Source organism: Pipistrellus kuhlii, unplaced genomic scaffold, assembly GCF_014108245.1.
Source record: "Pipistrellus kuhlii isolate mPipKuh1 unplaced genomic scaffold, mPipKuh1.p scaffold_m20_p_9, whole genome shotgun sequence".
In the NCBI taxonomy this organism is placed as follows: domain Eukaryota; kingdom Metazoa; phylum Chordata; class Mammalia; order Chiroptera; family Vespertilionidae; genus Pipistrellus; species Pipistrellus kuhlii.
This window is the reverse complement of record NW_023425595.1, coordinates 8,300,732-8,317,500: the sequence shown is the minus strand read 5'-3', so window position 1 is coordinate 8,317,500 and position 16,769 is coordinate 8,300,732. Positions and strand designations below refer to the sequence as shown.

Below are 16,769 nucleotides of genomic sequence, written 5' to 3'. Positions count from 1 at the left end.
TTACCACTTCTACCTGCCAGCCTGATCACCCCCTAACCACTCCCCTTGCCAGCCTGATCAATGTCTAACTGCTCCCCTGCCGGCCCGATTGCCCCTAACTGCCCTCTCCTGCTGGCCTGGTCACCCCTACCTGCCCTCCCCTGCTGGCCCAGTCTACCCCTAACTGCCCTCCTCTGCTGGCCTGATCGCCCCCAACTATCCTCCCTTGTAGGCCTGGTCCCGCCCAACTGACCTCCCCTGCCAGCCATCTTGTGTCCACATGGAGGCAGCCATCTTATATGTTGGAGTGATGATCAATTTACATATTACCTCTTTATTATATAGGATCAATCATCTGAGAAGTGACTCTACTGCTCACCTCCATCCTAATAAGGTTTCCATCTCATCACTCTTCTGCAGGGGTTTTCCTGTGCAGTACTATTGGCATTGGAGGCCAGATCATTTTTTGTTGCAGGAGTGCACTGTGAAACACTGAGCAGCATCCTGGCCTCTACCTTCTAGATGCCCATGGTGTACCCCTATCCTGAGTTGTAATGGCCAAAAATGTCTCCAGACTTTGCCAAATGTCCCATGGGTGGAGGAGAGCAGAGCAAATGACTCCAGATTGAGGACCATTGTCTTATAATAACAGCTCTTGCTAACGTCACCAATGACTTCCCTGACACGAAATCCCATGGACACTATTAAGTCCTTCGTTCGCTTGGCTTCTCAGAAGAATTTGACATCATTAGCCATTCTGGGCTCCTACCCGCAGGCTGTTCTTTCTCTGTCTCCCTTCCAGCATCAAGCAACCCTTCTGAATCACTAACTGTTGACATTTCTCAAAGCTAAGTCATAAGCCCTCTCCATCTCTCACTCAGCCTGTTCTCCCTGGAGATGCCCTCCATACCCTGACCTCTCTAACCATTTCTGCCCAGGTGACTTCAGAAGTGACACTTCTATACTTCCTTTCCAAGCTCTAAACCCCCATATCAAAATGCCTACATGGCATCATCACTAGGATATCTTGATGTCACTCTAACTCAACAAGTCCAAAACCAAGATCTTTCCCTCATCCCAGTCCCCCTCTGGCAATTCCCATTACTCAGAGAAAGGCGCCATCCCTGGAGAGGAGCCTGCGGGAGTTTGTCTAGACGCTTCCCTCTTCCTTACTTAGGCAATTAATTTATTTCCAAGTCAAGTCTCTCTCATCTTTAAAACAGTTCACAAACCACTTCATGTGTCTCCATGTCTCTGCTCTGACCCGAGCCCAAGCCTCTGATATTGTCGACCTCAAGAATAACCACGCACTCTAAACAGGGTGTGGGCATCCATTCTTGACCAATGCCCTCACCATCCCCATCAGTTCTCCATGCTGTGGCCAAAGTCACCTTTCAGAACAACAACAACAAAAAAAGCAAAACAAAACAAAACAAAACAAACTTTCTTGATTGTCCTTAAACTAAAGAACAAAAGTCCCAATTTGTACCGCTGGGCTCTACAATGGCCAAGTCTTCATCACCTCCTCCAGGCCCCTGTGTTGGCTGCACTCCAGGCACACTGGCCTTTTTCCTGTTGCTCAAAAATGCTGTGCTCTCTCTGGCCTCAGGGCTTTGCTGTTTCTGGATGCCCGCATCAATCTTCACCTGGTTGGTATTCTCTTCCTTCCATCCCAGCTATTAGGAAGACTTCCCTGACCTCTGGCCACATACATTTTCTTGGTTGTTTGCTTTTCTCTTAGCCACTTGCTCCATTACCTCCCAGAGTCGTAATTTTCTATTTATATTATTCTTTTACCCATTCCCTCTTCGCTATGGTAAACTCTATGAGGGCAGGACCAATGTCTGATCAGGCCCGCCATTGTACCCCAGGGCCAGCCCATCACCCGTCACAAAGGAGATCATCAACAAGAGTTTATTTAATGCATAATGACTAATCTTTCTACCCCTTAGCCTGCCTTTCTCTACTGCCCCATATCCCCCATCTCTGTTCAAGCTTGACTCCTAAGAGTTGTCTTGGATAATTCTTCCTCTTTATATCTTTGAAAACCCTTCTTCCTTACCTCCAGATCCCATCTATCACTAAATCTTGGAGATTCTCTCTCCTAAGTCTCTCTCAAATATGCCCATTTCTAGCACCTGCATTTAAACCACCATCTTTCCTTACCCCCATCCCAGCTTCCCACTTAGAATCCCAATTCTGGGAGTCATGCCTCTGCTTGAAATGCTTCAATGGCTTCCCCTGGCCCACAGGAAGGACAATACACCGGCCCTGGCTTATGAGAGGTGGTCCCTGTCTCCCTCTCTTTCTTATTTATTTTTTAATCCTCACCCAAGGAGTAAGGATATTTTTTCATTAATTTTTAGTGAGAGTAGAAGGGTGGGGGTGGGGGAGAGAGAGACACATGGCTGCGAGAAAAACACATCAACGGTTGCCTCCCATACCACACATACCCGACAGGCCTGGGGGCGGGGACTGGACCTTCAACCAAGGTACGTGTCCTTGACCAGGAATTAAACCTGTGACCCTCCAGGGCATAGGCCCATACTCTACACATGAGCTACTCTGGCGTTGGCTCCCTTTCCTCGCCATGCTGCCTCCCAGGCTCCTCGCTGTTGCCACACAGGACTTCATGGAATGACTCTCTCAGCTGTTCTGTCTCCGGGAAGCATTTTTCCATCCCCTTCTATTACTGCTCTTCACTCTTCCAATCTCAGGCTAAAGAAAGTCTTGCCCAAACCCCGTGTAAAGGCGAGCAATAATAATAACAGCTGATATTCTCTGAGTACTTACTAAGGGCAAGTATAACTCTAAAAACTTTAGTTTTGACTCATTTAATCTTCACCATCAACTATGATTATCCTGTTACAAACAGGCACAAAGAGTTAAATGACTGGTCCAACATCGAGTAGATAATAAATAGCGACGCTAGGTGACATAATGAACTTGGGCTCCAGGGCCCAAATCCCCAAACACTGTGGACACTGCCGTTTCCCGCTGCCCCCTTCAGTAGCAACGATCGCATATGCAAGTACTTGTTCAATGCCTGCTCTCCCTGCTCCCTGGAGGCAGGGATCCTCTCTGCCTTCTAGAAGGCTTTACCTCCAGCAACCAGCCCAACACCTAGCATTACTGCTTTTTTTTTTAGCTGAATGTCATGCTTTGCATCCCCACAGTCCCCAGCTCCAAGTCCCCAGCTCCAGAGGAGGGCGTGCACAAACCTTTCGTAAATGCCACCGAATGGCCCACCAGACACCCACGAGGAGGATTCACAGGGAAATCGCTCCACCACGCATTCTGCTGACTATGGCCAGCTGAGCTCCTCGGCATGGACCTCAGCCACCAAGGGTGGCAGACACTTAAGCTAGCACAAGGGGACAGCAAGACCACCACTCTGGGAATGATGGCAAAACGCTCTGGAGCCAGGCCAGGCCAGCAGACGGCTCCCCCTGCTGGTTCCCTTTCATGTTCCTTGGCACCCTCTCCCATGGCACTGCCCAAGGGACACTCACCAGCCAAGAGAAGAAGCCAGCCGATTTGTCTTGGGTGGAGATCTGTCCCTCGTAAGGGCCGAAGATGTGGCCTTTGGGGATAACCTCATTTATGCACCGCACATCATTCTCCCCATTGGGGACCTTGACCACCTCCATGCCCTGTGGGATAGTGAGCGCGGCCCGGTCTGGGAGGCCCACAGGCACCGGTGTGTCGGACACAAACACCGGGGGGCCATGCTTCGGGCATTCATCCACAAAGTACTCCTGACAGGACTCGCAGACTGGAGGAAGAGAAAGAGGAGGAATTCGGTTGTTGGGGAGGTAGGACCCCATGCAGGAGGCTGAAGGGCTGATGGGAAGCCCACTCCGAGACCAGCAAGGGCAATGGAAAGCACTGCCTGGCACTCCCGAGTCCAGCCCTGGCCCCACCCCAGCCAGCGACGGGCCCCGAGTCTTCAGTAGCAATAACCCAGTCTCTTCCCTGGGGGCCCAAGGACATGCCTGCCAACAAGGAAGCCAGTAACTGCCTTTGTTTCAAGCTTGAAAAAGTGGAAGAAAGAGCATGCTCTGGAATCAGATCGCTCTGGGTTTGAATGCGACTGTGCATCTGTGGGCTGTGGGACCTGGAAAATGCCTCAGTCTCCTGACCTGAAAAATGGGACCAATGACAACCATCTCAAAGGCTAATGGGGCGGATTAACTGAGGCATGAACCTGCGTCTGGTGCATAAGAGATGAGGGCCTATCATTTGGATTGTAGCCCTGCTAATTCCCTGAGCGAGACGGGGTCAAGGGTTCGGGGTGAAGGGAGGAGAAGCCCAGGAAATAGCCCCAAGCTCCACTTACACCAGAAGTCCACTTGCTGGAAACTTTTGGGCACGATGAGGTCACGCTTCCCCTTCATTCTCTTGGGCTCCACTTCCATGGCCGAGGTGTCTGGTCTCCTAGAACTGTCCGGGACACAGGCCATTAAAGAAAGCAAAGAAGCCATCGGAGAGGGAGAGGAAGACGGTCAGAGAAGCCGAGGGACCTGGTCCAGAGGCCACAGGGACTGGGCAGGAGGAGGAGCCTGCCTTTGCAGGGGTCAGTACAAAGGTGGAGAGGGAGGTGTCCTGAGACCTGGGCCCAGGCCTTCTTGGCCACTGATTGGTTTTCTCTAAAGCCTGTGCTCACCTCGGGTCCTAAGAGCTGCGTGGAGCAGCGTAAGGAACGTGGGCAGGGAATGGGAACTCTCCGTAGGGTCTCCCACCAACCCGATCCACCCAGCCAGGGATCCTCCCCTTCTCCCTCTCCTGTCCCCACCAGGAGCCTCACCAGGGCTGGCCATACTCCTGGTCACGGAGAGGTGAGCAGACTTCTGTCTTCACCACAGTCACCATGTCCCCCACAGCTGCCTTGGTCTGCGCCAAACACTCCTTCATGTTCTCAGTCATTCTGTTCTGGGGATGGGAAGGCGGGGCCAGTGCAGGAAAGGGATCAAAGAGACAGGGGAAGAGGGGTGAGCGGTGGAGAGGGCAATCGGGGGTCCCGGGGAATCTGGTTACCCTCCCTGCCATCCCCAGAGGAAGCTCTTGAGAACACAGACAACAAAAACAGCTGTAGCCTGGCCAAGAGGAAATGCCATTTCTATCCCGGGCTGGTCCTGGGGACGACTGGAGCCACCAGCCCCATGGGGTCAGGGGCCAGGGGCAGCTCAGGCCAGGAAACCGGGCTGGATAGCACAGCCTGGACCCCAAAAATCAAAGGGAAAAGGGTCTGAGGACACCGCAGGAGCCTCTGAACAAAACTGCAGCTGGGAGCTGAGGAGGGATCAAATCAAGTCCAGCGGGGGCCAGGTTGATGAAATGGGCCCCCGTTGCCTCCAGACAAGCCCCTAGCCCTGGGGCTGGCAGAGAATGCAGCCAGGCCCGCTTTGCCAGCTCGGAGCAGGTACAGGTGGGGTGTGGGGGTCCCCGTGTGGGCTGGCCCTGACTCCAAAGCTCCACCCTGCGATCTCCAGGGGAGTCTCCCCAGTTGCTGCTTACCGCCCTCTTCCACCACAGCGCCGGGCTGCAGCCCCTCCTCCCTCAGCACCCCGGGATCCTCATGCCAAGCCAGGGTGACTCTCCGGGTCAGCGCAGCAGCGCGCAGCTCGGGCTGGGACCGCGCTGGCCCCGGGACTGGGCGAGCACCGTGTGTGACTCACTACTCAGGGCCCCGCTGGCCACACCCCTGCTCCTCGGCTAATCAGCCCCCTGCTCCCCACCGGGGGCCCCAAAGCCAGCGGCGGCGGAGAGGGGTGTGGGGAAACGGGACGGCCTGCCCCCTCCTCGGAGGAGGCGGTGAGGGCTGGGGGCGCGCGGAGGGGGGCGGGGGCAGCCCCAGCGGGGCCGACCTGCCCCGCCGCTGCCCCCGGAGCTCGCGGGTCGCCCCGGCCGCGTGTCGGCAGCGGGGAAAGTGTGATGATGGGTCGCGGTCCGGCAGGGGGGCCGCGCACGGACCGGCCCGGGGGCGGCGCGGGGGGCCGGGGAGGGAGGGAGGGCGCGGGCTGGCTTCTGCACTCTCACCAACCTTCCCGGTGGGGCGCTCCCTGCCTCCCCGGCCCGGCCCAGCCCAACGCCCGCCCCCCGACCGCCAGGCCCGGCATTCCTTGCGGGGGCATGTGGCTTCTTGCCGGCCCCGGGGGCACGCAGTTGGCTGGCGGCCGGGAGGGGGGCGCGCGGGGAGCGGGAGGAAGCGAGCGCCCGGGAGGGGCGCGGTGGGGGGGCGCTGCTGGGAGGAATTCCAGCCCCTCCCGAGGGCTCGGCCCCCACGCGGGCCCCGGGGAGGGGGGGATTGGGGGGCGCGGCGGGCGGGCGCCTGGTGCGGGTGATAGCGCGGGGAGGCTGGGCCCTGTGGCCTGCGGGTGGAGGAGCAGGTCTGCAGGCCTCCGCCGCTGACCCACAGGGACTGCAGAGCCGCCTCCAGCGCCCCCGCAGCGGCCACGGCCACCCAAGGGTGGCGCCCCGCACACAAGCCCCCTTCCCCACCTGTGCGGCCCAGGGTGCCCCTCACACACCCCCCCCCCCCCCCCCCCCCCGCGCGTCTGCAAGCTCACCTGCCTCCCTCCCGCCAGTGGCTCCATGCTCGCTAGGTGCTAGGCCGGCCTCATTGCCCATGGGTGAACCCCAGCCACCCCTAAGAGGCAGGAACCTAGGGCAGGAAGGTGTCAAGAGGCTTGCCCATGGGCAAGCAGTCCACTGTGGGTGCAGTCTGGACTGGAGCCTGGGGGCCCCCTCGGAGTATATTGGAAACAGAACCCCCAAACTCAAGCGTGAGGTTTCAGGCCGGGTTTTCCTCCATGCCATACCCTCCACCTGGATCTCCTGGGGTGCGTTCAGGCCTCAGCCCACATGTCCAGCTGCCAGGCGGGAACCAGACCCAATTGGGAAGGGGTCATGAACACCCTGGGCAGGGGAGCGCTCTCTCTTTGATGGCAACGTTCACAGCACAAGCCACCTGAGGCCATTCCTCTGGTAGTGAGAAGCCTGGGTTCAAATCCCACTGGTTAGCTGTGTGCCCCTGGGCAGGTGCTATAGACTGGATGTCCCCTCTCCCAATGTACATGTTGACGCAGGAAGGCCCAATCTGCCTGGAAGGGATTCTGGTTAAATGACGTCATAAGCGAGGGGCCCTACTCCAATAGGGCTGGTGCCCTAATAAAATGAGGAGACCCCAGAGCTAGCTCTCTCCAGCAGGTGAGGACAGTGGACAGGTAGCCATCTGCAAACCAGGAGGAAGAAAGTTCACCCAATTAGTCAGCACCTTTCTTTTGGACTTCCCGGCCTGCAGAACTGTGAGAAAGAAATGTCTCATTTAAGCCACCCAGCCTATGGCGTTTTGTTATGGCAGCTGAGCTAAGACAGCAGGTTATCTAACCTCTGCGCGGATTTCCTCATCTGGAAAATGTGGCAAGTATTAGATTCAGTCACAGACATTTCCGTATCAGACCGAGGTGGGTTTGAAAGGAGCTGTGCAATTCCACGGAAGAAAGCTGAGCAGGAAGGTGGGCAAGAGGGACATCCTAAAGGGGAGGGGGGGAGGACTCTAAATTCTCTGCCCTGGGTTAGATTTGCTCTTTTTTTTAAGCCGACCACTTGCACACGCTGGCACTGTATTAGAAACAGACTGCTCAGGACCACTTGCATTGGGCTCCCCTGCTTAGGCCCTGCTGCCCCCCACCAGCCCCACCTGTGTGCCATGCTCCACCCAGCCATGGAGCCTGTGGACTTGCTGTGACCTCCACCTGCACGCGCCTGGAAACTCCGACCCCATCCTTCAGCTCTCACTGCCCTGCCTTCCCATTCCCTCCCCATCACACACACCCAATACCCTCTCCAGCCTCATCTGCCTTTCCTCATGGCACTTGTCACACTTAGAATGGTCTTTCATTAGCCTGATTGATTAGTATCTGTTTCTCATAAGAGATTATAAGCTCCCCAAGGGCACGGTGCAGGGCAGAACTAGCCAGATATAACCCAAGTGCTAGGGCATAAACTTGAAGGAAGCACCCCCTCTCAAGGTCATGTTTTGAATTTTCTCTGCCAGGCCATGTGGGTGATGCTGGCATCCAGAGGCAGTGAGGTGCAATGGAGAGTGGGATGGAATGAGACTCAGGAGACCGAGAGCCTGATTTTGATAAGCATAATCTCTGTGGCCGAGGGCACATACCTTATGCTCTCTAGGCTTTGGTGTCTTCCTGGTATAAAGGAAATGACCATAATTGCCAGGTTATCCCCACGAGGAATAAACAAGATAAAGGCAGGGTCAAGGCCAAGTGCTCTGGGTTTGTATGGAATGTTAGCATTAATCCAGCTGCCCAGAGGCAAGGGGATGGGGAGAGAGGACACAAGGTTTGGAGTAGAAGAGAGACTATAAAGGAAGGAAGGGAAGAGACAGATAAGTAGGTGATAGTGAGAGAATAAAAGATGGAGGAGAAGAAGGAGGAAAGAGGAAAGTGGAGAGAAACAAGTAGGTGGGAAGAGAAAGGAAGACAGAGAAGACACAAGGCACACAGACATTTTTTCTAAGTCTTGCATGGTCCCGGGAAAACCATTCCCTTCTGAGGAAAGCATTCATTTGTATCTCCAAGTAGGGAGGTCTACAGGCCACTTCCTTTCATGTCTTATTTCTCCTTTACAGCCCACCATCACATAAAAGAATTGTGATGATTTAAAACACTAACACATATTAGAGTGATGCCAATTATACCAAGAATCTGTTTTGAGATAGTGACCTAGCTTGTCAGTCAGCTCTGAGCCTCCTAGTAGCCAAAGCAAAAAGGGAAAACATGATGGGTTGCTTAGTACTCATTTGACACCCACTTACTGACTGAACAATTAAGTTCTCTCCATTCTTAGAGGACTCCAGTTGCCTAGAGAACCAGGATCAAGCCTCATTTGCATGACTGATGTGCATTATAACTCCTTTCTGTGTCTGTCAGGAAGGCCATAGGGACTGGGGAGGCGGGGAGGGGAGGGGGGAAATGGGATGTGGGAGGATCAAATGAACTTCCATTTAGGAAGAGAGAGAATATGGACTTCACTGAGTCTATCTCGCAGGCACTGTAAGGCCTGAGCAGGTGAAGCTCCAGAAATCATTTCTGCAGGCTGCTCTGACCCTGCTTGACCAAGTGAGGAACTTGGGGGAGGGGTGGTGGGTGGGCCTCATGGAGGACTCCAAGCTGCTGGCAATGCTCCCTCTCAACTGGCTCCTCTGAGTCTGGACATGCAGAGATTAGGCATGTTGCAAACCCAGCAATGAGATGCAAACCAAGAGGAGGGGGCCGAATGTGGCTCAGGAGCCTGCAGCTCTGTTTTCACCTTGGCAGCATGCCAGGGTCCTGGAATGCCCAGCAGCCAGTGTGGCCAGAGGACTGGGAGTCTGTGCCCACTTGGTTTCCCTAGAGGCTGGCAATATGAGACTCTGGCAGGTCTGTTCTGGTACCACGGCAGCATCCTCTGTTTGTGCCCTCTGATAACAAAGGAATAGATTAGGGTCTGGCCAAGTCACACATGGACCTGGGCTGGGTGTCCTGAGGTGTCAGTTCTGGCTGTTCCATAAACTCTTTAAGTGGCCCAGAGCAAGGTCTTGCCTTGCCCTGAGCCTCAGTTCCCCTTCCTGAAAGATATAAGGTTCAACGTGGTTCTTGACAGTAAATCATGGGAGTAATACGGGGAGAGCATGTGATTGTTACAAGGAGTTGTTGAATAGAGAGGAAAAAAAAACTATGACTTAAACATATATAAGATAGATTTGCAAGTATATGTAGATACTTTTGTGATGAAGAAAGATTAAATTATTAAAAAGTATTACTGAACCAAGCTTGTGTAGCTCAGTTTGAGCATCAACCTATGAACCAGGAGGTGATGGTTTGATTCCCGATTAGGGCACATGCCCTGTTTCGAGCTCAATCCCCAGTGTGGGACGTGCAGGAGGCAGCCAATCAATGATTCTCACTAATCATTGATGTTTCTATCTCTCCCTCTCCCTTCCTCTCTAATATCTAAATAATATTTTTAAAAATATGTTTTTTAAGTGTTATGGAATTCATAGAAGCTCTAGGTCACCATGTGTTTTGTTACTCAACCAACACCAGGATGGCCACTCACAAGCTATGTAACCTTGAGAAAATTAATTAAGCACTCCTGCACAGTGACTTGGTTTCCCCATCTGTCCAATGGGACCGTTATAAGAACCTATCTCGTAGGGCTGTTTTATGTAGCATAATGCCTGTCATATATTAAGATAATATACTAGTACTAGAAGACTTATAAAAGTTCTTATTATCAATCATTTTATTCATTACTAGAGGCCTGGTGCATGACATTCATGCATTGGCAGAGGAGGCGGGGGTCCCTCAGCCTGGCCTGTGCCCTCACAGTCCAGGACTCCTTGGGGGATGTCCACCTGCCACAGAGGCTGGAGAGGCTCCTGACACCACCACTGTGCTCTCCAGCCATGAACCTGGCTTCTGGCTGAGTGGTGCTTCCCCCTGTGGGAGCACACTGATGGTGGCCAGTGCAGCGACCGGTGGTTCCACCTTTTGGTCAATTTACATATTAGCCTTTTATTACATAGGATTTAAAAAATTTAACAGACATCAGGTGGGCACACTGATGAAAATTTCTGACATTAAAAGAGGGCCTTCACAACAGTATTAGAGTATCTTTTTTAAAGATACTTATCCCAATAGAAAAAATGGGGGGGGGGGGAGAAATGAAAGAGAAATTTGCAAAAGAAGAAAGACAAATAGCCAATATGCTTTATGAAAAATAGTAAAACTTTAATACTCAAGTAAAAATTAAAACAAATAAATATCACTTGTCCTCTACTGAGTTGGCAAAGATTAAAAATACATATTCAGTGTTGGCAAGAGTATGTGGGGGAAATATCCTCCATACCCTACTCATTAGAATATAAATTGGTCTATCCTTTCTGGAGGGCAATTTGGTAACATATATCAAATGAGCAAAACCTATCAGGAGCAATCCCCAGCCTAGGAATATCCTAAGGACATAATTATGTTATGTGTAAAGATTTACCCACCAGCTTGTCTTTTCCAACACTATTCTTAGTAGCAAAAACAAAACAAAACAGAAAACAGTGTAAACCTTGAAAATAGGAGAGAACTTAACAGATAGTATAACAATGAAATATGAAATACTAGACAGCATCTCACAATGCTTTGGGAAAATATTTATTGACATGGAAACACATGCTCAACATATTGTAAAATAAAAGATGAAAGTTATTAGTAAGTGGAATAAGGTAATTTAAAAAGGCCACATACAGTATGATTCCAACTATATGGCATTCTAGAAAAGGTAAAACCATGGAGATAGTGAAAACATCAGTGGTTGCTAGGGGTTAGGAGTTGGAAGGGATGCATAGGAGGAACACAGGGTTTTCGGAGCAGTGAAAATACTTTGTATGACACTATAATGGTGGAAACATATCCCAAACCCACAGAATATACACCAAGACTGAACCTTAATGTACACTGTGAACTTGGGCCATTATGACGTGTCGATGTAGGCTCATCCGTTGTACAAAACTACCACTCTGGAGTGGGAATGTCCTGAACTGGGGAGTTGTGTGAAGACAGAGGATATTTGGGAACTTATTGAACTATCTTTTTGATTTTGCTGTGAACCTAAAACTGCTCTACACAATAAAGTCTGTTTTAAAAAAATGAAAACTGTGGAAGGACAGATACAAAATAATATCATTTAAAATGTATGTGTATAGCCGAAACCGGTTTGGCTCAATGGATAGAGCGTCGGCTTGGGGACTGAGAGGACCCGGGTTCGATTCCGGTCAAGGGCATGTGCCTTGGTTGCGGGCATATCCCCGGTAGGGGGTGTGCAAGAGGCAGCTGATCGATGACTCTCTCTCATCGATGTTTCTAGCTCTCTGTCTCTCTCCCTTCCTCTTTCTACAAAATCAATGAAAATATATTTTAAAAAAAATGTATGTGTATAGCTATATGATTTGCAGGTAGAGGTCGGGGAGGATGCATTCTGGGGTATCGATCACTAGTGGTTAGCTGTGAGAGAGAGATGTTAAAGAGAGAGTTCTGGGGGTTTTTTGCTTGTGAGAACAAGAATGTTGCTTAAAAATTCTTTAAAGAAACTCCAAATATTCATTTAGTTTAGAAATCGCTAGAAAATATATCTAAGGTTTTTTCCATCCTTACTCATTAAGATCAAACCTATTGGTTAGGAGGAAGGAGAGACCCAGGCAGGTAAGTGGCACCAGATGTATAATTGATGAGTCAATCAATCAATCGATTGATCAATAAGGACCCTGATATTTCCACCATGATGCACCTCTGTTTTTCATTTTCTGTATGATTCCCATTTTGAATGATTTCTCTCCTAAACAGATGGCATGCACTGTACAGGAATTCATTCATTTTCCTAGTTTTTATACGTAGTTCACAGGTTATGCAATAACTAGAGTTAACACACTGGTTAGTTGCTATCATTCGAAGCAAAAGCAAAGAAATTTGGCACAAACATTAACTTGTCTTGCTGAATAATATTAATTAATAAGGAACTATTCCATATTCATTAAGCTTCTTTATGTCTTAAAAATAGGTCAGTGGATGGCCCTGGCTGAGTAGCTCAGTTGGTTAAGAGTGATGTCCTGATGCACCAAGGTTGCAGGTTCGATCTCCGGTCAGGGCACATACAAGAATCAACCAATGGCCGAAACCAGTTTGGCTCAGTGGATAGAGCGTCAGCCTGCGGACTGAAAGGTCCCGGGTTCGATTCCAGTCAAGGGCATGTACTTTAGTTGCGGGCACATCCCCAGTAGGGGGTGTGCAAGAGGCAGCTGGTCGATGATTCTTTCTCATCCATGTTTCTAACTCTCTATCCCTCTCTCTTCCTCTCTGTAAAAAAATCAATAAAATATATTTTTTAAAAAATCAATTAATGAATGCATAAATGAGGCAGCAAATCAATGTTTCTCTTTTTCTCTCTCCTTTCCTCTCTCTCTCTCTCAAAACTCAATAGATAAAATAAAATAAAAATAGATTGGTGGAGAATACTATGCAGAAATGAGAATGAACAAACTCCAACTATATGCTATAGTATGGATGAGTCATAATGCTGAGAAGAGAAATGAGACCCCAACGAGTATGTACAGTATAATTCAATTTATATAAAGTTTAAAATAGGCAGAGCTAGGGTGTCAGAAGGAGAAGTGTGCATGGTAGTCCTTGGGAATAACAAAGGACAGAAAGAGGGTTCTAGGATGCTGATCATGCTCTATCGATCTTGATGCTGCCCCCACCTGGGTGTGTTAAGTTTGTGAAAATATATTAAGCCACGTATATACTATGTGCATTTTTCTATATGTATTTATGTGTGAATAAAAACAAAAATATATGGGCAGGAGCCCTAAGGGCAAAGAACTCCAAAAGGGGAACCTCGGGCCCAGATTGTGTACGTGGAGGAATTGTGGCCGATGGGGTTTCAGGCCTTCATTTACAGAGCAGTTCCCACTGAGCATCAGCAGTGAGCTGCCTGAGGACAATAGAACAGACTCCCAGGGTCGTTGGGTCCCTCCTGCAGAACCTAAAGACAAAAGGTGGACTCCAACACGGGCAAAACTCTAACTAAGAGGGGGTTGGGAGAAGCATGTAAAGGTTTGAGAGTCAAGCCGAGGAGGTAGTTAAGGGTGGCAACCTTTTTATGCGTTTGCTTCTCCCAGAGGGCACTGCTGGGGGCTTGCCTGGATCCCCTTCACCCTTTCCTCCCCACTGAACAGAACTGGACAGCGTTCAGGTGCCCTGCCTCCTCCCCCACTGAGATTCAGGAGGAGCTGAGCCCACTCTCAGCTCCGGGGTGGGCTCCAGCTAATGGAAGCCCATTGTTGTAATATCATCCCCCTTCCCAGTTAGATTGTGAACCTGGCCTTTCACTAATCACCTTGTCATCTCCTGCGATGACACCTGACCTACTTAGGCCCATCACAGGATGGGAAGAACTTTTACTTCATGAGTCAAAGGAGAAAGCACACAGCCATGGTTGCGAATGGCAGCTTTGTCCTGGAGAGGACCCTGGCAGGAAACACCTTTATGGCAGAGCTAGGGCATCAGAGGAGCGGGAAGGTGTGGCAGAATTAGAAGTAGGTTTGGTCTTTGTCTTCAGTTCCTGGCACAGAGCTCCTAAAAACCCTGGAATTTCCCAAGTCCTACAGATGTCTTTTGTTATTAATAAAGAGCCCCTTTCCATCACACCAGAGTTTATGCTAACGAGGTGACTTAGGGTTGGGCCCCTGGATTCCCTCAGGGCGTGGCTGGTCATCAGAAAGACTGAGTGATTAGGGTTAGAACTTTCAGCCCTGCCCACTGGCCTCCTAGGAGAGGAGGGGCCTGGAGATTGAGCACTACAAAAAAAGTTTGAGTTATAATTGACATAAAAACACTATATTATTGTAGTTTCAGGTGCACAACATAATGATTTGATATTTGTCTATATTGTGAAATGATCACCACAAAAATCTAATTCACATCTGTCACCACACATAGTTACAGGATTTTTTTTCTTGGGATGAGAACTTTTAAGATGTACTCTCTTAGCAACTTCCAAATATGCAACACAGTCATATTAACTACAGTGTCCATGTTCTAACATTACATGCTGTACAACACTTATTTTAACCGTAAGTTCATACCTTTTGTCTCTCCACCCACTCCTCTTACAGCCAACCCCTGCCCCAGCCCCAGCCTCTGGCAACCAACACTCTATTGTCTGTATTTATGAGTTTGTTTTGTTTTTGTTTTTTTCTAGATTCCATATATAAGTGAGAGCATATGGTATTTGTCTTTCTCTGACTTATTTCATTTAGCATAATGCCCTCAAGGTCCATCCGTGTTATTCATAATGGCAAGATTTCCTTCTTTTTTATGTTTGAATAATATTATAATATTACACTACACGCGTGCGCGCGCGCGTGCGCGCGCACACACACACACACACACACACACACACACACACACTGAGTGGCCTGATTATTGTGATCTCTGAACACATAATAATCTGGCCACTCAGTGTATTTGTATCTCAAATGGGTACCAAAAGTATTCTAAACTTTTGCTAGAGATCAACCACCTATTTGCCCTGAGCTTTCTATCAGCCAGTGCAAAGGGGAAAACTGATCAGGTGCACGATTATAGGATATCTGATATCAAATAAATGAGGTACTCAAGAGAAGTACACTGAGTGGCCAGATTGTTATGCGTTCAGAGATCATAATAATCTGGCCACTCAGTGTGTGTGTGTGTGTGTGTGTGTGTGTGTGTGTGTATATCCACATTTTCTTTTTTAAAATATATTTTATTGATTTCAGAGAGGAAGGGAAAGGGAGAGAAAGACAGAAATGTCAATGATGACAGAGAATCACTGTTTGGCTGCCTTTTGCACACCCCACCCTGGGGATTGAGCCTACAACCCGGGCATGCGTTCTGACTGGGAATCTAACAGTGACCTCTTGGTTCATAGGTCAACACTCAACCACTGAGTCAAGCCAGCCGGGCAAAACCACATTCTCTTTATCCGTTCATTCATCAATGAACAGTTAGGGTGTTTCCATGTTTTGGCTATTGTAAATAATGCTGCAATGAACACGGGAGTGCATATGTCTTTCCGAATTCATTTTTATTTTCTTTGGATAAATACCCAGAAATGAAAATCCTGGATCATATTGTAGTTCTGTTTTTAATTTTTTGAGGAACCTCAACAACAACAAAAAAAAACAGTATCTTCATCACATGTAATTTCTTGTCTTTTTGATAAAAGCCATTCTAACGGGTGTGAGGTGACATCTCACTGTGGTTTTGATTTGCATCGCCCTGATGATTAGGGATGCTGAGTACCTTTTCATGTTCCCGTTGGCCATCTGCACGTCTTCTTTAGGAAAATGTCTATTCAAATCCTCAGCCCACTTTCAAACCAGTCTGTGGGTTTTTGTTTTTTTTTCCCCCCTCTATTGAGTTGTTTGAGTTCTTTATATATTTTGGATATTAACCCCTTATCAGTTATATGATTTGTAAATATTTTCCCTCATTCTGTAAGCTGCCGCAAACATTCTTGAACAAGAGTCAGAGAGTTTCCTGGTTGAAGGCCTCAAGGTGCTGGGGGAGGGGCGCCCTGGGAGAGACAGGGAGGTCTGCCCCCGCCCCAGCCCTATGCCTGTCTTCATCTGGCTGTTTCTGCTGTGTCCTTTGTAATGAACCAGAAGTTGAAAGTGAAGCCCTTTCTTGAGTTCTGTGAGCGGTTCTAGCAAATTGCAGGCCTTGAGGAGGGGTTTGTAGAAGCTCCTGATTTATGTTGGTCGGTAAGCATGGGAATCCCAGGACCTGTGACAGGAGTCTGAAGGGGTGGGAGGTAGGAAAGAGACTGAGCCCTCAGCCTGTGCGCTCTGTGCTAACTCTAGATCGTTTTAGAACTGAATGGAGTTGCTGGACACCCGGCTGGTGACAGAGTATCTGAGAAGAGCCTGGTGTTGGCAACATCGCAGAGGCGGGGCCTGTGACAGGGTTAAGTGCTGAATAGGCCAGCCGGGGACTCTGCCCTAATTCTGAATTTCCTGTTATACCTCTTTGTTACTCAGCGCCTTTAGGACAGGTTTCTATCACTGGTACCCTGTCCTATCCAGGTGCAGTCCCCACATCCCCGTGGGTCCGCTCCCACTGGGTCCAGAACTCTGGCTGTGGCAATGGTGTCGGCCTACAAAGGGGCAAATAGGTTCCACAGCATGTCACCCC

At 49.6% G+C, this 16,769-nt stretch overlaps 1 protein-coding gene across 6 annotated transcripts in view; it reads right to left on the bottom strand.

Moving 5' to 3' along the window:
* The window catches only part of PRDM11 (PR/SET domain 11), an 88,010-nt gene that overhangs the window by 45,095 nt on the left and 26,146 nt on the right, over positions 1 to 16,769 (bottom strand). Inside the window, exons 1-4 of one of the 6 annotated variants that reach the window (XM_036426951.2) lie at positions 6,023 to 6,059; positions 4,787 to 4,911; positions 4,319 to 4,422; positions 3,492 to 3,754 (exon numbers count right to left, since the gene is read on the bottom strand). In XM_036426951.2, coding sequence (XP_036282844.1) covers positions 3,492 to 3,754; positions 4,319 to 4,422; positions 4,787 to 4,905 — 486 coding nt within the window. In that variant the 5' untranslated portion in view covers positions 4,906 to 4,911; positions 6,023 to 6,059. Of the gene's footprint in view, positions 1 to 3,491; positions 3,755 to 4,318; positions 4,423 to 4,786; positions 5,424 to 5,496; positions 5,796 to 6,022; positions 6,060 to 16,769 lie in introns of those variants that run through there. The other 5 variants (XM_036426950.2, XM_045577463.1, XM_045577464.1 and 2 more) reach the window with 5 other exon arrangements.